This window comes from Hyposmocoma kahamanoa, unplaced genomic scaffold (genome assembly GCF_003589595.1).
Source record: "Hyposmocoma kahamanoa isolate Upper Pololo Valley unplaced genomic scaffold, ASM358959v1 81, whole genome shotgun sequence".
NCBI classification, from domain to species: domain Eukaryota; kingdom Metazoa; phylum Arthropoda; class Insecta; order Lepidoptera; family Cosmopterigidae; genus Hyposmocoma; species Hyposmocoma kahamanoa.
In genome coordinates, this window is record NW_020654080.1 from 10669528 (window position 1) to 10694222 (window position 24695).

At 37.4% G+C, this 24695-nt stretch overlaps 2 protein-coding genes across 4 annotated transcripts in view; both read right to left on the reverse strand.

Annotated features, from left to right (window-relative positions):
* Window positions 1-2796: 2796 nt before the first annotated feature.
* Window positions 2797-7208, reverse strand: LOC113234126. 2 transcript variants are annotated; one of them, XM_026469388.1, is made up of 5 exons: window positions 6652-7208; window positions 6376-6399; window positions 5754-6123; window positions 4948-5209; window positions 2797-3709 (listed from the first exon to the last, which is right to left on the reverse strand). In XM_026469388.1, the coding sequence occupies exons 1-5, from the start codon at window positions 6935-6937 to the stop codon at window positions 3404-3406; spliced, it is 1248 nt and encodes a 415-aa protein (XP_026325173.1). In that variant the 5' UTR covers window positions 6938-7208; the 3' UTR covers window positions 2797-3403. The 2 variants fall into 2 exon arrangements, with proteins under 2 accessions (XP_026325173.1, XP_026325172.1); XM_026469387.1 differs by having other exon boundaries at window positions 6376-7208.
* A 5955-nt stretch (window positions 7209-13163) lies between these two features.
* Window positions 13164-24695, reverse strand: part of LOC113234061 (MKL/myocardin-like protein 2) — a 39354-nt gene continuing 27822 nt past the window's right edge. The window contains exons 2-9 of one of the 2 annotated variants that reach the window (XM_026469297.1): window positions 23557-23809; window positions 23117-23256; window positions 19331-19396; window positions 18609-18742; window positions 17827-18075; window positions 16747-16909; window positions 14989-15200; window positions 13164-14739 (exon numbers count right to left, since the gene is read on the reverse strand). In XM_026469297.1, coding sequence (XP_026325082.1) covers window positions 13255-14739; window positions 14989-15200; window positions 16747-16909; window positions 17827-18075; window positions 18609-18742; window positions 19331-19396; window positions 23117-23256; window positions 23557-23809 — 2702 coding nt within the window. In that variant the 3' untranslated portion in view covers window positions 13164-13254. The remainder of the gene's footprint in view (window positions 14740-14988; window positions 15201-16746; window positions 16910-17826; window positions 18076-18608; window positions 18743-19330; window positions 19397-23116; window positions 23257-23556; window positions 23810-24695) is intronic. The other variant, XM_026469298.1, reaches the window with a different exon arrangement.

The window sequence follows — 24695 nt, forward strand, 5'->3', positions numbered from 1 at the left end:
GCTAAAATATTTTTATACAAACAGCCTAAGTACATCAGTCTTGGTTATAAGGAACTTTGAACTTATTAAGTTGCACCAAAACGTGGAGTATCTTCATCCGACTGGATTTTTCCACCGTTATGAGGTGGATCCGGGGGCGAGGCGTTCTGCTCTACGTTTAAATACAAACCAGTGCCGGCTTTACCTATAGTGCAGGGTATGCAGTGCACACCGATGCAAGGCCTTAGGGGGCGTCGAGCGCCGCTCGCGGCACCTCCAAAGAGCCTGTGTCGCTCGCAGCGCAAGCGAAGTAAACGTGCTAGTGCCTCCCAACATTATTTGTAATTGCACCCAAATTTCCGATCAGTGGAATATAATAATATTCTATTCTGATCGCGGGCCTATTAGATGGCGCAAGGGTATTGATTGCACCCGGGCGCTAAATGGTCCGGCCAGCGCCGGCGCTGGTATAAACCCTAAAGCCTCGTCTCTTCTAATCTTGCATCATACAGAGCAGAAAAAATGAGCGAAAGGAATTATTGTTAACTAAATAAGCATCCAAAATAATATAAAATAACACGTTGAAGTGAACTTGAGATTTCTGATTAAGAGAAAGTTGATTTCAATGTATGAGGGCTTCGTAAATTGCAGTTTCACTTCACAAGGTAATTGTTAGGGAATTTTTTAATGTATCATTGTTTTTATAAAAAAAATATGCACAACTCCGGTGACCTAAGCTTGATATTACTGTTATTCTATGTATGTTTAAGAAACAGAAATTGCATTTTGCTAATAAATTTATTATCAGGTAATCAAACTTAATTCTAATGAGTTGCGGGCCCACCTGAGGCTGGTGATATTTTTACCGTTCCACTACAGTGTGTCTCACAGTAACTTACGATATCCCTTAACTAACATACAATACTACGCGACATTGAAAAACAGTAAATATACTGTTAATATACAATTGTATTTATAAAATCTAGGGTCGGCAGAATAAAGCACATAAGCCAAAAATCAAATCATTCATTTAAATAATACATCGACGGTCTAAATCTTTTATAAGCAGTGATCGAAATTCAGGGAGTTACATAACCTAAAATTCGAGTAACGTAAAGAATAATATGGACATTCTTTTCTAGAAATCCTGGAACTTCTTAGAACTGATTTTATTTGAATATGTGTATTATTGACATATTTGATAAATAATTATTATTACATTATTATTTTAATTATTGTCTCCAAAATTAATATTACAGTTGTGTTTCTGTACGTGCGACTTAGCAAAAGATTTCACAAGAGTGCTTTGCATGTATATTCGCTGTACAAAGACGTTATTGCTTTCTCTTTCACATAGCATAAAAATCAATAACGGCTATCTCTTTTACACAGTACGAAAACAAGATAAGATAAACAATAGAAACCATTGCCGTTATCAAATATTGGCGATTGCTCTTGTTTGACATTTTGTTTTTTTAACATCAGCTGCTAAGACTGTTGTTAGTTTTATTTTCAAACACATGTCTTCCCAGGGTCTAGTCTTTTTAAAGATATTAATCACATACTCAACAGATCACCCGGATGGCGTATATCTTGTTCTAGATACCTCCTTCTTCCAATCTTAGATATTTCTCAATTATAATTACTATAATGAATACATACATATAAACGAAAAAAAATGCCTATATTAATTTTCTTCGTCGTCTAAATTCTATATTCCGAATCCCCGGGACTTTTTGGCCATATCACAAAATGGGTATGTTCATACTAAACAATGTCCAAAATTTAGGTAAATTAATTCCCTCAATTCAGATCATTGTTTATAGGTCAAATTCATTTGTTTCAACTTAAATTGTAGTGGCGTCTTCTTCAGCCATATTATTCACATCTTCTGTCAGTATAAGGGTAATTTTCAGGTTAGGCTCAAATCATTGCGGCGGAATGGAATGGAAGCGAATTTTTTGTAACGATATTGTACATACTGTAATGAACTTTATGGTCAATTGTGTAACGTACAAACTAGATACGAACCAACAGTCTCGTCTTAAGTGGAATTCTCGCGCATTCACGAGAATTCCGCAGCTGACGTCGGCGACACCTGGCGCAGTGTGACGTCAAACGTTGACGAAATTCTACAGTCTCAAGGCGCAGACGCGAGAATGCTCGAGCATTCCAGCGACCGCGTGCACCTTCTCGCGCTGCGAGGCGAAATTGACTCTTCCGTTCCATTCCATTCCGCCGCAAAGTAAATTGAACCGTAGTTTTCAATACCAATTTCGATGGCAAATTTTAGTATTTGAGCATATTATCGATATTACGCTTATGAATATTAAATAATACTTTATGATAATAGTCTTATGAAAATAATAAAAATTTACATAGAAATTAGGTACAAAATCTAACCTAAAAATTACCCACAAACATAAAAAATAAAAATATATTCAAAAAATTAAGCATTTTTTAATTGTGTGCTAAAATCTGCTGACCCTAGAAATAATATTGCAATGAGCGACTAAAGATATTGTAATATCTTTTTTGTTTGTTGAAATCACAGATATGAACAATAAAATTATTAGTTAGCCACATATTAGATTATTGTTAAATGTACAAGTGTAAACACTCATTTTCAGTCAGATAAACCACAAAATATTTCAAACAGAATTAAATAGTTAATTAATACCTGTAGTGAAATTTTAAATTTTAATCGAAATGATATTCAATTATTTATGTGAAATAACTCCACTAGTTTGTTATAATTATTAACACAAAGATCGAACACTCAGAAAAAATTCCTTCAATCCGGCCGGATTCGAACCGACGAATCTTCTAGCATACCGTGTCAGACGCCATACCAAATAAGCCACGGAACGAACCAGCGGACCTCACGAATTTTTCTATGTGCTTGTCGTGTCTTTGTATTTGGTGTTTCAACGACGTTTTAGTCGTAGCTCCATCTATGAGAAATCTATGAAAGTTCTATCACCCAGTTAGATGCCTTTACAGCTACCAGCCCTGGCGAGAAATATCGCTATTCACTGTATTTTCAATTTTAATTGAATTGATATTCAATTATTTTTGTAAAATTACTACACTGGTTTGTTATAACAAGTAACACAAAGATCGAACACTCAGAAAAAAAAAGTTGTGAAGACTCCAAAACATATAAATAGTGCCTACATGCCTCTACAGAGTGCAACCTAAACAATATAGGTATAGTCTAAAAAAGAATGGTGGTATATCTCCATACAAGCACGTCAATTTCGTGCTCTGTTGGGATATGTTCTGAACTCACAGAAGTCAGTGATAAATAGTGAGACACTTGCAAATGTGAAATAGGCTTGCTTGTATGGTAACAATAATACCTTACTCCTTCTCTTTATAACTTCATTATACTATCCCTTTACACATAATATGTAGTATTGAACTACTTGTTTGGCGATTCAGGTTCAGCAAAGATTTTTCCCCATCCAATGTACAAGAAAACAGTGGAGTAAGAATAAGTCATGTCCTTCAAAGGGTCTTGACGAGCGCGTTTAGACATTTGACCATGGGAACAGCTTCTTGGTGGGTGGTTGATACCGATTTCCCCGTTGCCGTAGCAACCCACCAGCGGCGTCTGTGGGAACGCAACGCGGAAGTACTCTTGCTCTATTTCGTGTTTCTTGTCTCTGCCGATGCATGATAACTTTAATGCTACACTGTGCTCGAAGTGTGGTACTTTCTTTGCAAACTGTAAGTTATAAAATAAATATTAAATAGTTATTACACAAAATTTCTCACTAAATAAGAGGAAAATAAATCAATAGTAAAAAGTCAACATGACATTCAGTGTGAAATGTCAAATTTTATAACATTTCGAAAACCATTCGTTAACTTCAGAAGCCGAAACACAGTGAATGAGTTTCAAAATGTATAGAATTTGATATTCTAATAAGGATGTCTCTCGAGTACGATATTTTGGAACCTGCATTAATATGAAAAGAGTCAAAAGGTAATTTTCAGGTTAGTTTTCTTTACCTAATTTTGGTGGCAATTTTTTTATTTAAATATTTTAGAATATTATCATGAAGTATTATTTAACATTCGAGTGCGCGAGCGCATGTGTGAGTAAGTGTCGGTCGCTGTGTGTCATATTATGTTAAAATCCAGAATACGATGACTAGAATTGTGTACACCAAGGTACATAGGTAAGTGTAGTGTATAAAAGTATTTATTTTATAACTTAAGTAATAATCTTCATTAGAGCCTCAGTATCTTTATAATTTAACATGTGTTGCCATCGAATCACTGATCTTTTACAGTCATGTAAGTTAATGTGATAGATGTTTAAGATTTTACTTATATGGTTATATAAAAGAGTTGATTGCTTTATTTTATTACAATTATTTAATATTTCAAAATAATATACTCGAATACTTAAATAATAAAATTTGCCACCGAAATTAAGTAGAGGAAACTAACCTGAAAATTATCCTAAAATACCCACACAGGAACACAGGTCCATATTGTTTGCACGTATTGGAAGGTGCATTATAGAATATCAGTTAACTAAATTTGTTTATTTTAATAATTTTACGTGTAGTTATTTAATTTGAACTGAATAAAAACCTAGTTATAATGGGCATGCTGTATTTTTCTCAAATCATTTACACGTGTCACAGGTCTCCCCTCAAGCGAGGGTTTAGACCATAGTCCGCCACTCTGGCCCAATGCAGATTGGAGACTTCACACGTTCTCCGAGGGTTTAAACTTTCTTCGACATACAGGTTTCATCATGATGTTTTCATGATTTCCTTCACTGAAAAGCTCATGATAAATTTCAAATTAAATTTCCCACATAAATTCCGAAACTCAGGGGTGCGGCTCCGGATTCGATCGAACCCATGGCCATCTGCTTGAGAGACAGTAGATCAAACCATTAGGCGACCACGACTTCAGAGCATGTATTATTCAAGTATATTAACTTACATCATTGATAATCTCCTGAATCTTAGGCTTGGTCCATTCACATTTTTGAATCACAAGTGAAAACATATCAAAGTTGTAATTCTCTCTATTATCTGACCCGTCATCATTCTTTGGGATAGTGAAAACTCCAATAGAAATGAGGTTATTACTGGCGTAGTCGATGCCGTCATTTATTCCTTTAATCATTTCATCAATTTGACTTTGTTGGAGTATTGTGTCTTCAATTATACACCCTGCTAAAGCAAAGGGAATTTCTTGTTGCCTGAAATAAGAAACATTGAAATTTAATGGTAATCTATAAAAATTAAGGATAAGATGGGTAATTTTTAGGTTAGTTTTCTCTGCCTACTTTCAGTGGCAATTGATTATTTGGGTATATTATTGTGAAATTTTAAATAATATTCCTGGATACTACACTTGAATATTAAGAATACTTTAAATACTTTATGATAATATTCTAGAATATTTAAATTACACAAATTGCAACCAAAATTAGGTAAAGAAAACCATCCTCAAAATGACCCAGATATAAAACCCACTCTCATGGGGCAGGAAAAAAAAGTCCTTATAATAAGTCTGGTAGATTTTGATTAGATACCTAATCAAAATCTACCAGACTTATTTATCGGATTTTAGACAGTAACACTAATGCAACAATTTTTTTAAATACTTCAACAGTTTTGTAACCTTGAAAGACAAAATAAAATATGTATACTATATATAACTGTGATATAATATAATGCATTATTTAATGACAATGTTTGTTTTTGCTAAAGAAACGAAACAATAGAAAAAAGGAAACTTACAATAGTTTGAAATAATTCAGCAATGTAATTCCTTCAAAGGATTGCAAAATATAATATTGTGTAGCATACACAAGGACCCCTTTGAAGATGCGTGTCTCAGCCAGTTTTTCCAACACGTCATAAAAATCATCTTGGAAATCCATAGTGTTTCTATTCTTCTGCTTGATGTTTAATACATGAAACTGGACATTAGGAATGTCGGGAATGTAGATTCCCCCAATGAATGGCTTGCTTCCTTGCTTATGGTAGTGACGTAGAACATTTGAATATGTTACAGAACTGGGCAAGGGCATGAATGTCAGGAAGCTTGTTACTACTGTGAACATGCAGTCCTTTGGAGCACAAAGTCGTTGGTGTATTACATCCAGTACTAAAACAAAAGAAATTATTTAGTTACGGCAAGGTGTATTATTGTGAACAATACAGAGAGTTGTTCAACTATTCCAGAGGACCAGCTTTAGCCTACTCAGACCAGAAACAGGTAGGTCCAAGTGTACTACTATACAGGAAGATTCGGCAGAAAAGTTTTCAAACAAATTAACATTTTGTCTCTATTTCTGGTTATATGCTCGATATTATTAATATTGTTATTATTACATAGTACGGCGTAGGAGTGACTTACTAGAATGTAGTTTTGCTTTACAAGGGGTCTTGCAAGGACAAGGGATGATATCTTTGCAATAAGCCGTCATAGCCGACCCAGCATTATTCACAAACACAAGTACCGCCATAGGTGCTTTATGAAAATCATTCGATTTTATTAATCTATCATGATCAAAGACTTTACGTTGCATGTTATAAACAAAGTCTACCAAGTGGAAATGCTCCCGTACTAATGAGTTTACCGCTGATCTCCAAGTAGTGCACACATGCTTGCATAACCCCTTGTCTTGCCAAGATAGGTTGCTCAGTATTTCCTTGGCTATAATATAATTCGACATTGCCTTCTCCACTATCGCATTGTCACAAGATATTGGTGTATCATCTCTGATGAGTTCCCGCTTCTCACAGTATGCTGCTATATGTTCAGGCAACGATAGTTTACTACATATAGGTCTGTTACTTGGCAATGTAGATTTGTCAGCCGAAATCTTTCTAAGACGTCTTAGTACCGGTCCATTCGATTCCTCACTTTCATCAGACCCGCTGTCGTCATTTACTTGCGGAAGTGGGTTTTCCGCCATGTTAAGGTTTAATCTCTGTTATAAACTCGTCGTCGTTTTGGCGAGGTATCGGATTTCCTTTGAGAATTGCGAGAATGAAACAATACAGGTACATAAAAAACAAAATGAAGTAATATGCAAGATTGATCAAAACATGTCTCATGTGTCTTCTGAGTTGCCTACTGTTATGAATCTCTGCTGGGTCGTACGCGCCCAAATCTCCACTCGGTGTGGTAAAATACTGAAATGTCAACCATACAAACATCGGCAAGTTACATAGGAACAGCCACAATCGCAAATGATACAACAAAATGAATGTACTTAAGGTGTGCACGATAAACTTCGGTAGCATCCAATAGTTCAACTTATCGCAACATTCTTGCGCGTTCAAATAGTCGCACTCAAGGTCCGTTAAAGTAATTACGAAGTAAATTAAAAGAAACAAAATGGCAAGGCATGCAGTCAATGAGATAGCAAACAACAAAGTTTCCGAAAATATCATAACTTCACACCAACGGCATAAAAAGCGAAGATACTGCTAAAGTGATTCAATGTAAATCATTCAGAACTCTAAAATCATTTTAATAAAACAATCACCGAGTAAACAATTTCGGAAATATTGATTTTGCTATACTCTTAAAACGATGACGCACTTTCAACTACTCCACAAATTAGAAAGATATATACTCCTCATGACAGTGACTTTTCAACAAAAACCATGGCAGGCAAATTTTTTTTTATTTATTTCTGGCCATGGAAACAAAGTCCTTCAGCCGAAAACATAAAAATAAGTTTTTCTGTAAATATGGCCGCCACAAAGAGGATAGGCAATTTGAGGCGACGTGCTTGGATTAACTCGGGATTCCTTGGAACGGGCCGATACGGGTATTTTTCGAGATTCGCATAATTTCGCGTTTTAATCTTCGATTAAGGCACAATAGCACTATCCTATTCCACTTTAAACTAGATTTCACAAAATAATTAAAAGTCAAAATAAAAACGACACTTTTCCCTCCAAAAGGTCCAGAGCCATGGCAGGCAAACCCTAGCCATTGTTGCCATGCCACATTCTTCATCATTTTGAATCTACTTACATAATTATTTAACACATAATTTTAAACGAGCCTTCGTATAACATCATTGAGCCTTCGTGTTATATTTTTGAAATTTATCAGAAATATTTCCCGAAAAATGTCCACTATTTGAAATTTTTCCGAAAATTACATAACAGTACTTATTATTGGCTACCACAGATAGCTACTTTTCAGTAATGAACTCTATCACAGTCGTGAACACAATATACAAATTAGAAAGATATAATCATTGACTTACAAATAAAATAATGTATAGTTATTTATGTCAATGATTGATTAGATATAATTCATATAATACACAATGATCTTCCAAACCTGACATAAAAAAGATCATTTGTTAAACCGCTACATTATTTCTGTATAAACTGTTGTAGTTATTGTTGTTAGCGCGACCATGGTCGAGTTTTTGAAATTTGGCTAGCCAGATAAATAGTCGCCGTTTAGTCGGTTATATGACTTATATGTCACAATAAACTATAGATTAATAATAATAATCTTTTAGGCCTTGGGAGAGGCGAGAGTTTAAAATAAATACAATAATAATAATAAAGCACACACTCAACATAGCCCCGCACTAGGGAAACCCTGTGTTGCGGGTGCCATGGACACACACATAGACACCCACAAATTACACACAAACTCACGAGAGAAATAAATGTAGGCAATACAAATATTTCTCCCGGCCCGGGAATCGAACCCGGGGACCTCTGCGCGGCAGTCCGGTGTGGTAACCGTTCGGCCACAGAGGATTTAGTCCATAGTTTACCAAAGTGGTCCCTACCGCCCCCTAGTGGGCGCTGAAGAGTCCTTACGGGGGCGGTTGGAGCCTCGGAAGCAATTGGGAGCGTTCACGCTGTCCAGATGGAGGACGGATACCGCTTTTGAAAAAAAACTGAATTATCTATATAAACTACACAACATTTTTTTTTCAGATTTTTTGTGCTTATTAAGTTAATGTAAAAAATACCTACATGTTTTTAATTATTTTTTGTGGTGGTGGGTGATGAAATTTTTTTATGTTGCCTAAGTGAGCGGTGAGCTGAAAAATTTGGGAACCTATGATTTAGTCGGTTCGCCTCGATGTTCAAAAGTTAAGGGTGGTTTACTGTTCACGCTGGAATAAGCTTAGATCTGATTACACTAAAAAAAGTCGTGATAGTCGGTTCTAGTCGTAAAAAACTAATTTTAGTTGTTACGTCGTTTTGATGTTATTAAAGTGTTTTACTGTCCACCCTGGTTATAAGTTTATTCCGGCGGCGACGGCACCATTTTTGAATCTCGAGAACTAAGCTCCTAGCTTAGATCCGATTGCATCCAAAAAAAGTAATGAATTAGTCGGTTCTAGTCGCGAAATTTAAAAATTAGTCGCTCCTTGGTTTAGAAGATACAACCGACTTATTATCTCAAGGTTATTTATACCTGTGTAAGGGTCTTATTCTAGAACTCTACTCAATGCTCAAGTCAGGACTTGAGTATGATTCAAAGCACTAGAAATCATATTCAAGTCCTTGCCATTAGGGTCGTATTTCCAGTGCTTGAAATCATACTCAAGTCTGCTCAAATCCTGACTTGAGCATTGAGTAGAGTTCTGGAATACGACTCTAAGGGTCGTATTCTAGAACTCAACTCAATGCTCAAGTCAGGATTGCCCTGGCAACACAAGCACTGGAAATACGACCCTAATGGCAGGGACTTGAGTATGATTTCGAGTGCTGTAAACCATTCTCAAATCCTGACTTGAGCATTGAGTAGAGTTCTAGAATACGACCCTAAGGCTCGTATTCTAGAACTCTACTCAATGCTCAAGTCAGGATTGCAATTGAAACACAAGCACTGGAAATACGACCCTAATGGCAGGGAGTTGAGTATGATTTCGAGTGCTTTAAACCATACTCATATCCTGACTTGAGCATTGAGTAGATTTCTAGAATACGACCTTAAGGGTCGTATTCTAGAACTCTACTCAATGCTCAATTCATGATTTGAGTATGGTTTAAAGCACTCGAAATCATACTCAAGTGATTGTGTTTCCAGTACAATCCTGACTTGAGCATTGAGTAGAGATCCACAGATCCCCACTGGCTGCGTAGCAAGTATAAGGGGATTTGTAGAGTGAAATTGAATGGATTTGTGTGGAATAAACAGGTTTTTGTTGGTAGGTTTTAACATATTACTATAGATAATGTTGATTCGTGTCAGAGGTTTAAAAGAAACAGTATTAATTGTGTCAAAAACGTTTTATTTTAACATTCGCTCCTTAAGCTAATAAAGGCTAAGTAAATATTTACAAGGCTTCATTAATTACAGGGCAAGGTAAAAAAACTATCCAATTACTCTAAGATCCAACCTTGTGGTTATCACATCGCATGTATTGAATACTTGACTCGACTATTGTCGAGTGGCTTTCAGCCGTTCGTTTCACCATATTGCCTAATATAACTACAAAAGTGACTTTTACAAGGTCGAAAGTACGTGGATTTTTGTTCATAAATGTATTAAATAGTCGTGATTAATAAAGTACAAAGCCAGTCAATTAGCTACAAATACTTGCAGAGAGCTAGGTATATGTAATTAAGTTCAGCATGATTTATCACCTCAGAATATAAACTATTTTAAAAAACAAATATTAAAAACTCTCCTAAAATAATTACAACAATAATAACAAATATGCAGATAGTACACTATTTATGAAAACATTAATCTCACTTAGTATCTCGTTAAATAGGTATATTTAAACTAGATACTCTGTATAAAGAGTAAATACGAAGCTAAACACACTAGGCCAGTTAAATAAAGTTTACTTTACGTGGAAAGTATCCATACGAGAGTCGACGCAAATATTTGGCTAATGTCAGTATAATTTGGATAATGAGCAAATAGATTTTTTTAATAAATATTTAAATCTAGTGTAAAATGTTTGTTATAATTTACTTAGATAAAATGGAATAAGTTTACTTAACGAAGCAATATTTTGTTGTGTGGAAACACTCTGCCCTGGTGAAGAAGCGCTTTCTCTGTATTGCGGATACGGTCAACTACTCTGCATGAGAAGTTTAACGCTCTCTTAACACTTCATATGAATAACTATTCAATGAAATATTGAAATAAAAAACGGCACGACTGCAAACAAATACAAGGTATGCAGAAAAAGCTTTCGGAACTCAAAACTTACGTTTTGTGAGGAACATTGTTCGGCTATCCTATATATAAATTATTACCACTTCTAAAGGCAGAGTTGACGACCATTCACCTAAAATTACTATGTTATTTGTTAATTTATTAATCATTTAACATTTAGAATCACACAATGTTATTCATTTTGCAGACACAAATTATGCGAGATGTTAAAAAGATTTCCATATAATTTAATCGTAACTTACATAGTGATAGCACCAATCCATATGTGAATATACTTTGAAATATTAGAAATTTCTAAAGTACCGCCACATAACCACCATCATTTACTTTCATACCACTTTATTTGTCATGCTGTTTTTAATTGAACATAATTATTATAACACGAATTACCCGATCCTAACTTAATAAATAATGATTCTGTATAAAGTCGGATTTTGTAGACACCTAAATGTAACCATATTTTCCAGATTTTGTATGATTGTATTGGCACATCAGAGGCAGTAAAGCCATGTTTCGTTGTCCTGACAGAGTCATAAATTAAATTATACGTATAAATGCAAAAAATGGCAATATGTTATCAATTTTACAATCGCAAACTTTCTCCATTTGTAGCAATTGAAGTCGCAACCTTGTGCGACCTTGTATCATGCAAACACAATTCGTGAAATCACTCAAATAATAAAATGAATGAACAAAAAAGGTACAATCGAAATGAAATAAATAAATAAATACGTAATAAATTATCCGCTCCAACGATTACGCAAACAATCCAAACACTCTTGCACGGGATATGTAAAATTCATATTTATATTATGAATAACAATTATTACAACAGAAACTTACTGTTAATGCGCACCTACCCTACACTTTAGACGTACATTGGAATGATACATTTTCAAAAGAATGTTAACATTTTTTAGGAAAAATTATGATTGAATTACTTATGATAGCTTTTGAACACTGCAAAATGTCATTTAGAGAATCCCAACTAAGGATTAGCAAGTAATTGGCAATAAGGCAGGGAGTGTTTGCGTATCCGCAGTGGCGCGCGGAGCCGGCTCCCTACTACTAAATGAACTCATATCTAACATTGTTCCCGAGCTGGTCCCACCCATGACGATGGCTTGTGAACTTGCACCTTGCTCTCTAGCGGACACTACAATTTCAACTAAAAGAACAAGGCATTCTACGTATTTTCCACAGAACAGAATGCGAATACAATAAATAATATTACAACTAGAGAGTCAAGCATGCTATTTGTGCCACATTTTGCACTTCAACAAGACTGGAATGTCACTTATTGATTTGGGAAATAGCCGTCCTTGCAACAAAGACAGCTGAAAACGGACTTTAGGAGTCGACACAACATCAATCTACCTTAATTTAATGCAACATTTACAAACGTGTATGTGACCAGATGTTTCACAGATTGATATTTCGTGCCTTAACAAAACAATATCTTCTTATGATAATTTTTCCCCTAGGTTTTAGTCATCGGGCGGAATGCAGAAATCCACAACTATGTTGAGTATTATTACATTAAGCCTTCAATATATACATAAGTCAATATGCCTATAAATAAGTAAATAAAATGGATTTATTAAACGTGAGCCTAGTACGACATGCACGCGGTGGTGACGCGGCCTATGCTATGCACTCACTTATAGTAGATGAACATTACTCTATTTTAACAGCTAGCGAAACAAACAATTCGTATCATTCTATTAAGTACCAATACGATTACGTTTCATAAATTAGACAGTCCTTCGTTGATTTTAACACTATGTGTTTCACAACAAACTTAATTATATGTTTGGTCTTCCTTACATGTAAGTCACCATAATGGAAGAAACTTTCACTGGAGAGAGACTAGCGCGTTGACGACACGCTACTCGGTAGCGGTCGGCTTTAAATGTGTGCTATTTAATACATATACTTTATGTAAGTCCGCACTATATAACACGCAAAGATCGTTGGGACCTTCAGTTTGAAGAAAGCGGCGGGAGTAAGATCAAGAGATGGAGCTGCACTCGTTAGCAATTGGAAATCAAAGTGCCTGCGTCGTCAGAGAGCGAGACCGCGGTGTTGAGAGCAAGCAGGCAAGGGTCAAGTGGCGTCGAATTCAATCTTGTCCCAGGAGTAGTGCTTGCGTGCGGGTCTCGGCGCCGGCCGCGACAGCACGCCGCCCAGCAGCGGGTCGCATTGTGGCACATGCCCGCGCCCGAAGTGGTTTGGAATTATCTCCGTGTCCATGTAGTCGTACCCATCGCTATCTACGTTCATGTTCAAACCAAAGTCCGACACTAGATCCCTGAAGTCAAACTCGCGGGGCCGCTCCTCGAACGTCCCAAACGTGTCTTGTCGGGAATCCTCGTTCTGGAACGACGGCAACGATAGATCGTCCATGTCGTCGAAACCGGGGCGATGGTGATCCAGAATTTCACCGTTGGTCAGTGGTGTCATGCTCATACGCTCGGGCGGATCCTCGGTGATATCCATCGCCGTCTGCGACCGGTCGTCATGATTGCCCGAGAGTAAACTACGGAAAAAATCGTCGTGGACTGAGGCGGGATCGGATCCTTCGAAATCGCGGATTTCATCATTCATGAGCAGATCAACATTGAGGTCGCCGCCAATGTCGTCCGTAACAGTGTCACTGTCATTGACGGCGTGACACATGATCTCATTCTGGATGTCATCGAGCTCTCTCTGCAGATCGTCGGGCACGAGAGCATCGCGAACATGTGCGTCAGTCAGCACGTCGGCCGGTGAGAAGGCATTAGCGTTAGGGAGGTAACTTTCGAGGGACGGATTGGGTGCTTCCACCACGGCTGACGGGGGCAGCTCGCCGTTCTCAACGAGAATCTCGAGGACGTCGTCCATTATTTGACTGTCCTCAGTCTGATCGTGTAATGTAGCGACGGGAATCGAGGGCGGCGGAGGCGGTGGCGGCGGCGGCGGCGGCGGCGGCGGTGGAGGAGCCGCTCGCTCGGGCTCATAGTGCGTCGGAAGAATAGCAATAGGAACCACCTTGACGCCGTTGAGGATGTATGCCGGGTTAGTCTTCGTCGGTGCTTGGTCGGCGGGAGTGTCGGTATTGGTAGGTGGAGTGACGGTGAAGAGGCGCACGAGGCGTTCAGGGGTGGCATCGGAGGCAGCAAGGACGTAGCGCGGTGGAGGGGCAGGCGCGGGCGCGGGCTGCGTCAGCGCGTCGAGCTGCGCGCGCAGCTGCGATACGCAGATGTGGGCCTGCAGAAGCCGCCGGCTCTGGTCGCTGGCTGCTGCACCAGCCGATTCACGCCGCATTGACTCCAGCTGTTGCCGACTCGCTTCTAGTTTCCGCTCTAATTCCTCAATCTGCCGTCGTTGGGATTGTACTATGTCTTCCGCCTCTTCTACCCTGGGGTCAGGCGAAGCGATGGACGTTACCGAGGGCACTGACGAGACGACTGATGAAGTAACGGAAGCAGGTGATCGCGGCGGTTCTTCAAACTTCTCTGTGAGGAACGATCGCAGTCGGTCGATGAGCTGCGGTTTCGGGCCTGACACTCGCAGATTCCGACGTTTACATTCCGCACGAAGATCAGATACCTGTTGGAAAACATTTAGAGTATTAGAAGTGTTTTGTACGTTTGAAATACGTTCATAAAGGACGCAAGAATACAGTTACTCTTTCTTACACATAGCTTTGTTTCCCTGCTATTCACATGTCAGTCAGCGACGGCTTTTAATTTCCGACAACTAGATCTCAGTACAAGGTTATGATGTATACATATAATATCATTGTGGCCCAGGAGCGACCGTTCTCTATTAAATTATTACTGTATTCTGTAGTAATACCTTCATGTCCTCGAACCGAGAAGGTGGCTGTGGTGGTGGTGGCGGCGGCGGAGGCGGGTGATCGGACGCGTCAGACGCCGCGCTGGCCACAGACGTCGCCGGTGACGCGGGCAACATCAACTGTAGTAGTAGCTGTTGCTGTTGTAGCAGCAGCTCGTATGGCGTCTCTGAGCTGTCGGGGGGTGACGACGCTTTTTGGGCGTTTGGAGGACCTAACAAAATACTTGCATCTTTATTTAGAGAACTAGTACTTACTAACGTACAAGACAGATTGATAGATAACTAGACTAAATGGTAAACATTAAATAATTAAAAAATTAGGCAAAGGTTCCAATATTGCATTTAAGCATTTAGGACTATTATCTTTTGAATTTATATATTCGTATTTTAATCCACAGTCTGTCTTTTTTGAAGATAGAGTTAAAACACATTTGCAGGGTTGCCAATTGTCGGGAAAATCTAAATAGTCATGTAGTTGTTGTCGACAGTTTTATCGATAGATTGTGAAAAAAGGTAAAATGTTGCCAAAAATGTCTAAATTGTGAATGTTACGACATTCTAATGATTGCTAATTGCGTTATAGCCTTCTTTATAACTATGTTGACAGTTAACATAGTAATTTCTAGAAATCAATATTTATTCATATACAATTTAATAAGAATAGGCGGATTTAATTATCTACACAGAATTAAAATTAAAAACTTTAAAAATATGTGTCCTCTTTGTATTTTAATAGACATAGTTCTAAATGCAGTGTATGTATGTATGAACTTACCAAAATTGAGTTTAAATAACCTGTACCCAGTAGTTGGAGTTTGGTTGGAATAAATTATAAATGTTAATATTTACTATACAGTACACACGCCAGCACATCAAGCTACACATTGACGTATCTTGTTCATTTGCATTAGAGGCGATTTTCGATCAAAAATGTGTGTAGTCTGATACATGATTTATTATTATATCATACAAAATTTTACTTAATATTTATTATAAATATTTATTATATTTTTCTCTGTAAAGTGTTTTATTTTGACATTTTAAGTTCCAGATATGTTTTGTTGATTCATTCAGTCGGTGGCGTCCACTCCATTGCTCGGTCACCACAGAATATCAGCGTTGTGTTGTTTTGCATGCAGAACCCGACAAATGCTGAGTGGTGACAATTTTGGATATCAATGTTTAATATTAACATTTACTTTGTATCATTAGTAGAGACTAAATAAATATTATTTTCTTTCTTTTCTTTCAAAATAATGAATCGATGACGATTCATATAAGAAGTTCGGTTATTTATTGCATAAGCGTGATCAACGCTCAGTCGATAGTCGATAGAATATTTATCGATTGCAATCACTAGCTGCTTCTAAGCGGGCAACACTTTTGCACAAGGAACTATCATTTTACTCTATGTTCAAAAAAGACAGACTATAACTTGGAAGTGTTGTGTGCCCAGGAAAGACGTAGTGAGTGTAGCAGTACTGCTGACCGGTGTTAACAAGTTGAAGTGTTGTTATTTGTTGTTACAATTTGTTTTATAAAACCGTTATGAAAATTTGGCGAACAATTGTCCAGAATAAAATCGCTAATTTCCATGGTTGGTAGGCTAGCAATCATTTTGCTTATACGGGTTGGACTTTTGTAGGATTGGGGATTTATAGGATTGGGGTTGTATTCTTTAAGGTTTTCTTTCAAACATGCACTTTCTTTGAATTCCTATAACAACTAGTTGTCTAGGTATAATTAATATATAATTACCTTTGTACTCATGAAACTTGAACCGCGCCTTGGGCTGTTGTTTCTGCTTGTTTTTCTTACGGTTCTTGTCTTTACCGGGTGCGGGGTGCTGCGGGGGGGACGCGACACTGGCCGGGGACAAAGTTGACGGAGGTGACGGGGAGGGAGACACCTGGAATATCAACTGTTTGGTGTAATTTACATTGTACTATGAAAGGACAAGTAAATATATTAGCAGCATTACAATACATACATATACTTCACGCCTTTACAAAATTATTATAATATAATAGAAACAAACATACTTATGGAAACCATCACGTGAATGACCGTGACAACAATAATAATGTTTACCCACTACCAACTCATATTAAGTTCAATATTCTTATTTCTTTCTCTTACTCATTATTGTACCATGGCTAATTTGCACTACTGTTACCGTCCTTTGAAGCCTAGAATGTTGAACCTATTTAATTTGGTCCTGTTACTAAGTATTCCAACTTATATAAGTTATTTCCTTACGGAATGTATGTATAATGTGGTATTTTTGATAATAGCTGCATAAATAGTGCAATCAATATTCAAAAATGTAATAAATTTCCTGCTTGTTATTTAGACAATTTGTGCAACCGGCTTTTAGCAAAAATAGTTTACATTGTAATTAAATCTCATACCATTTAATGATATGCCTATACTGACGTATATAAGCTGTCAATTTTTGATATTACAAATGCAGGATCGATCAAACAAGATGTTTGTACTTTAATTATAGGTTTCAGCAATTAGTATTACGGTTTCAGTTTTTGCTAGAACCTCTGTAAATGTTTAAGAGTGATTCTCTATATTATTTCAAACGTGTGAATGATGGCACTGGTTGTAGTAGCAATGTAGAGATTCTGGAAATTCGTCAAAATTGAAAATACTTTCATTCAAAACTTGGAATTGAATAATCATTAAACCATATTTGTACATTACAGTACAATTTACTGGCAATGTCTTTTAAGCAATATAATATAACTAATGTAAGGTTCAATATTTAACAAAGAATTTTGACAGTTTATACTTGTAGTCCACAACAGAGGAAGAAGAAAGTTGTCTTACCTCATCAGGTGGTCCGCAATATGAAGACGGATGTTGCGGTCTCCCAGAGGCTCCTTCACTCGTAGCCTTAAACGCTAAAATGCCACTCTTGACTGCAGTTTCGATGGTCTCTTCTGTATGCAGTATGTTCTTCTTTATTAACTCTAGCGGGCCGGGCCTGTGAGACAGCTGATCATTCAACTGGTCCGCTAACCGAGCCTTCTTGAGCATGCGTTGCTTCTCTGCTAGACTCGGATCTACATGGCTTTCCTGAAATAGACATGTGTTGTTAGAACAACAAATGGAAATTGCTTGGTAATTCTTTATTTTAAAAGTAAATTGACCAGGGAATCATGTCTAAACTCAAGCAGTCATTAAGAAATAAAAATACCCCAAAAGTCATGTCTTAAAAAGACCGTGTTCCATACACATTTATGAAATTTACGCTCTCTTTAGCTTGATCTCAATTTCTTTTTGATGTATCATTATTCGCTATGATATTGATGAAATATCGTGTAATATACACAACATTTCATCAATGTCAGTATCAATAAATTTAATATGTATAAATTTAAGTTTTTATTTGTAAACATTATTACATTTTTCAACATGTATAAGCATGTAAGTAAAACTTTAACTTTAGCTCAAATCAGTAAGCATAAATGAAAAGTGGTTTAAAATTTACTTGTAAGTTAACTTGTTGAACTAAATATGCATACTCATATACAAAGATTAGTAAAAATGGCTATTGATATAATAATAAAGGTATTATGACAATAATATAATAGTACAAAAGAACATACTTGTTCCAAAATATGTCTTCGTTCTAATTCTTGGCGATCAGGTCGCCGTTGTATTTTTGCCTTCAGCAAGTCGCCAGTTTTCGCTCTCTCCAGTTGTTTGCATTGTTCAAAATACGCAGGCGGTGTTTTCAACGCTGAAACGACAAAGTCCAATGATAAATAACTAAAAAATATTATATATCGTGTTTGTACAGGAGCCTATTTTTGTGTAAAATTAAAATTAGGTCGAACACATTTATCAAATTAAGATTTGCACTAAATTTCATCTAAAATCGTCTCATGTATCATATAGACGTACTTACTACATTGTCATTCAGATTCATTTATAATATAATATTAATTTTGATTTCAAACAAGTTTATTTTTGGACTGCAACCAATAAAGATTCGATGTGGGGTTCAACGTTATCAATGTCCGTATGATATATATATATATCATACGGACATATCTATCTATGTAATAAAATATAATAAAATAGATATTAATTTCTTTTTGTATTGGCAAGTTGGGAGCCCTCATTAGCAGCAACGTTTGGATCGTAAATAAATTCTTCCACCCACGCGCGTCACACGAGCGGCGGTGGCTATGGCGTGCGCGGGCGGCGCCTCCCCGAGATTCGTCATTAACGCCGTTAATTGCTATTCTACAAATTGCATTTAGCCACTGCCGGTCGTTCGATTGTCAAATAGCTCTAAACAAATAAAACGTATTTTGATACTCACGCGGCATTATACCCTGAGCCACCAGCTGGTTGATGGGTCGCCGCATCATCAACTTCACCTTCAACGCTGTCCAACAAAAACCAATAATAAATGCATTATAACAACAATCGAATTAAATTTAGTCATCTCGTCCAAAACACAACACTAAAACAGTCCGATTTTCCTCGACATTATCCAACTGTTTTTCCTGAACTTAAAAAACTATAAATTATACAGTGTTAGGAGATGCGAAATGGAATAAATGGAATCGAGTGTCCAGTGAGGATACTGATGTTGTAATGCCGACGTATACCGAGTGCCTTTTGCATACAACAATAACTGCTGATTGAATAGCTGGCACGTATCGAAGAATACGGCGCTATGACGCCAGGTGACGAACTTTGACGTAGCATATCGATACGTTGATCGATGTGATTATATCGACATAGTCGGCAGATGAGCGTAGGCGCAGAGCGCTATATTCTTGTTTGCGTGTAGACGGACGGACAACGCTGGCGAGAAGCCAACATAAATAAACACTGCACAAGGAAACTAGTGTTATGCCGCGACCGTAATACAGACGAAACATTCACTACCACTGGGCCGAATATTGTGGGTTACTGGGCGTCCAGATTGCGATACTCCTCGCTACAGTCACTCGCAAACTTCTAGACTACAATATAACGTGTGAAGGATTTCAAAAGTTTCGATGCTTGTGTATGATTTATGTTCCTAAGCTTACGATCTTGATATGAGCGTGAGGTAATAAAAGTTTTATTTCTATTTGTATTATTTCTGCACCTACGCTAATTTCACGATATCTTTATTTATGAAGGACTTTTGTTATTATAAAAACGTGTAAGTGGAACATTCAACGCTGTAAAGACTACGTAATACAGCATTTCCGTCGCACATAAGGGACATTCGAAAACCTATACGAAAATTTTTAGCATGAGCTGTGGACTATCTGTATGTCAATATTTATCTGTTTTGAAAATTCTTCAATACTTGTTTTGAAAATGCTATATGATGTGTATAGGCCTGGTATGAGCAAATTGATTTAATATGGCGGTGATGACAAAGATCGTATAGGCTTGGGCGGTTTGTTTATTCCGACAGACAAGCCGCGAAATATGGCCGGAAATGTGATTACGCGAGACTTCTGGTGAGTTGCAGAAAATCTTCGAATAACTATTATCTATCTGCTCTGTGAAAGATGAAACTTCACGTTTTCAAGGTAACTAAGTTGAGGTCTATAAAAATATGTTACAGTGACATTACTTCAGATATCAATTATGCGTGTCAACAAAATTGTTATAGTCCTCCGGAACGCGAAAGACAAAGAAAAAACCCCAATGTAGCCAGTAAAGCAAAACAAGCATTAAAATTAAGTGCCACGGGTTCACAAAGAAATAACGGTTTTGCGCATGAATATAAAAATACTATATTAACATTAATAAATCTATGTGCGCTTAATAGGTTAGATATTTACAAAACCATGAGATATAGCGTGCAAACGATGAAACCTACATTTAGTGATGAGCGGGTTACGGATGTCATTTACTATTAGTTACACTTGGGAAAAGAGTATACCAACATGGCGTACCATAATACAATATCATATCGGAGTCATACGGGTGAAAGGTTAACTTTTATATCGACTTGAAAAGTGAAAGTCGCCTTTCCAGATTAGTGCGTATGGTAGATTTTCCCAGAGAACCAGAAGTAACGTACGATGTCCCAGTTCGCATGAGAACATTCTTTATTCATTCATTCATATTTAATTTTCTTGATTATAATCTGACAGCATGGCAAAGGCGTTAACGGAATAAACAATATTGTAAGATTTCGAACTTGGCTACCAGTAGGAAGACTGTGCCGTACATAAGGTGCTGTAGGATTTGCTTGATTTTTGACGATCGACGACGAAATGTGTAAAAAGCAGAAGATTGTTATCATATTTTCTGTAGGTCGACGCGTGTCGATCGTCAAAAAACGAGGTAATCTATAGGCACTTTAAGTGACGAGACATCATGATGTTTTTGCCAATAACTGTTTGAAAAAATAAGTAAGCAATGTATGTCAAAAATCTGGACAAAGTGCATCAGAACAATTGTAAGTCAATGATCAGAACGCAACTTTATTTTTAACCGACTTGAAAAAAGGAAAGATTCTCAATTCGACTGTTTTTTTCTTTAATATATGTTACGCGATTGCTCCGATATTTGTGAACCGATTTTGATGATTTTTTTTTATTGGAAAGAGGGTACCTCAGTAGTGGTCCCATTTAAATTTTTAAGCAAATATTCCACCTCTAAGGGTGGCAAACTAGGGTATGAATGACTTTTGAGGTCGGTTTTTTAGTACTCTGTACTGAGATTATTGTTCTAATTCTTTTTACGAAGCATTATAAAGATTGGTGCCTATTGTCAATAGCTGAGTGAGATAACGGGTTGAATGAGTTCAATTATAAATTCACATCGAGCACAACAGACACTAAGACCGCAAGTTTCACATAAATGGCTGCGTTTACGTACAGCTGTAAATATTGGTCTACTTTATGATCCGTAGTTAAATCTCAACGCCATAATCAATGTATTTTACGTTTTCTTTGGTACGGTCTCGTAAAAAGTATAACGTTTGTTTGCAATTATAATTAGATTTAGCGAAACTAGGACGGCTACCTCAATTCTCGGAAAAAAGTAAATGGCTATTTTTCGACTGTCGTGAAGTCGTGTGATGGACTTTAATTCGCACTTTATTGGAATAAGTCAGAATTTGTTCATATTCAGCTGTCACGATATACGAAAATTTTTACTCTGTGCTACCATTAGGGCGTGCTTTACTCACAGTATTTCGGTTTCACCCCATCTTATATGGCGTTAATACTGATTAACGCCATATAAGAGTCAAGATACATCAGCATTCCATTTTTGTTTTATATTTGCTGTACACTCATGGTGTTCTACGTGAGTTGTTTTCGAAAGTACTTTATTTAATGGGCTGATTATAAATTAAATACCGCATTCGACATACGTGTCGGTAATGCCAGTATTGCTTTGTAGTTTGACATTTAATCAATCCCAATCAGAATTAGTATCATTGGCTGACATTTATACATGTATCAGTAGTCCATAGTAAAACAAAAAGGGAACAATGAAGTTTCGTCTGCATATGCAACGACTCTGTTCAATATGTATTAACGACTCGCATTTTACGCGGGTTTCTTTGATCTGCCTGTCATCATCGCCAGAAAAATAATATTTCTTGTGCAAAGTTAGACTTTGGTAGTCTAACGGTTTACGATGTGGATGTCTAATGAGAAATCCCGTATTCGATTCCTAGTAGAACTAATTTGGGAAACGAACTTGTCTAAATTCGTACTGGTTTGAGTGTACGTAATTTGAGACCAGGTAATACGTGTGATGACACGGCAACTACAAATACCGACAATAGCCTCTTCGTCTAATTTGAAACCCTACCTGATATTTAGTTTAAAACGTCAAATTGTATACATTTTCAAAACCCATTCTTATCTTAAGCTTCGAAAATTGAAATAAATTCCGCTATGAACATCAATCTGACTTTGAAATTAGACGTTTTGGTCTCAATACATGCTATATACTTATAAAACCAATGTAACTAATCTTAATTTGCGGCCAGTGTCATTGACCATACAGTGCGAAAAGTAAGGGTGACTAAGAAATCAACCTTATGATAAAGTTACTTACTACAAATTTTTTTCGTGATTTTTAGTTTGATTATAAAAATACCGACAATGTTATTAAAAATGAATGAGATACTAACATTCCTTATGCTTGCCCATAGCGGGCTGCAGCGGGCTGTCGTCGACGACGACTTTAGGCGGGGAGACGCGTGGCGAGCTCGGCGGCTCGCTTGCGCCGCTGTTGCTTGCCTGCCGACCTGCCATCTCCTCGGCGCCTGAACTGTCGGTTGAAAATTATCCATTATTACACGAATAACAAAATACTTAACAAAATCAATGATATAGGGCATTAAGACCCGTTTCGATCTATCACAATGTTCACATCGATTTATCGCTACTCCATTGGCGTTCAAGTTAATAGTTAACGACATACACATACAGTATCGATTCGTCGTTTTGATCGGTCTAAAATGAGACTGTGATGACAAATAAAAGTAACTGCTCGACATTTATGAGACACAACGTGTGTTAGCATTAGCATAATACCACTTGATGTTAAAGGTATAGTAGAGGTTCCTACCTGAAAGTGTCGTCTGAGGGTGGAGTGTGGGGCGTGCACGGCGAGGCCGGGGAATGCGGCGAGACAGGTGACCGAGGCGAGGCGGATGAGTGAGGCGAGGCGGCGCGGCTCGCCTCGCGCCGGTGCTGCGGCTTGAACCACTCGGGGTAGATGGCGCTCAGCGTCTCCACAAGGTCGTGGTCCAGCGTTACTCGCCACGATCGCCGCCCCTCCGACCCCTCCGACCCGCCTCCGCCGCACGACGAACGGCTCTCTTAACAAACAAATAACACGCGCATGTTAGCATCAGCTATTTATAAACACATTGCTGAATTTTAATCGCTACTTCAACAATGCCAATTTTTAGAAAACAGTTTTCCATAAAAAAAAATAAAAATGGTCACTGGCAGCGGCGACGGATGCATTCGGTGTTGGCATTGACAGGTAGCGGAGAGAATACTAGTATGATTTTGTTTATATACGTGATTTGGAAGATGTTTACGAAAATTTTAAACCAGGAAATTAATGTAATTATAATTACACATTTTTCAATACCAATACCATTATGTTAAAGCGTGTATGGGATATAAGGTAACAATGATGGAAGATCATCAACATTCATGCGATGAAAATGGAAGTGAATTAATTTGTTACTCCACGAACCTACTGAAGGTTAAATCGTGTAAAAAGGCTGCGCTTGTGTTGAATATATTTAAAGCAGTTAATTTTCCCACCTTTCCTCCGCATAAACTTAAAAATAACACAACAGCAACAGTCACAAACACCTCCACCAAAAATATACAACACCTCCTCATCGGGGCATCCTCAGGTGTCGTTGATTGTTCTACGCTCGGCCGCAGTTTGCGGAGTAGCAAATTAATTTACTTCCATTTTTATTAACATGCATTTTCGCGAAGTAACGTCTGAATCTATTAACATTCATAAGCTTCATATTGCGGGGTTAATGGATACAGCGAGTCCAAAACCGATATAAATTTTAGGGGCCCACGTTATGCGTTAGCAATAAACTGTTCCGGTTGATGATGATATTGCCGGCACATAAATAATATGTATGAATTGTATTGACCGTTCACACCGCTACCACGATAACGTTACAAATGCGTAACTTTTAGCACTAATACAAATTGCACAAAAAGGCG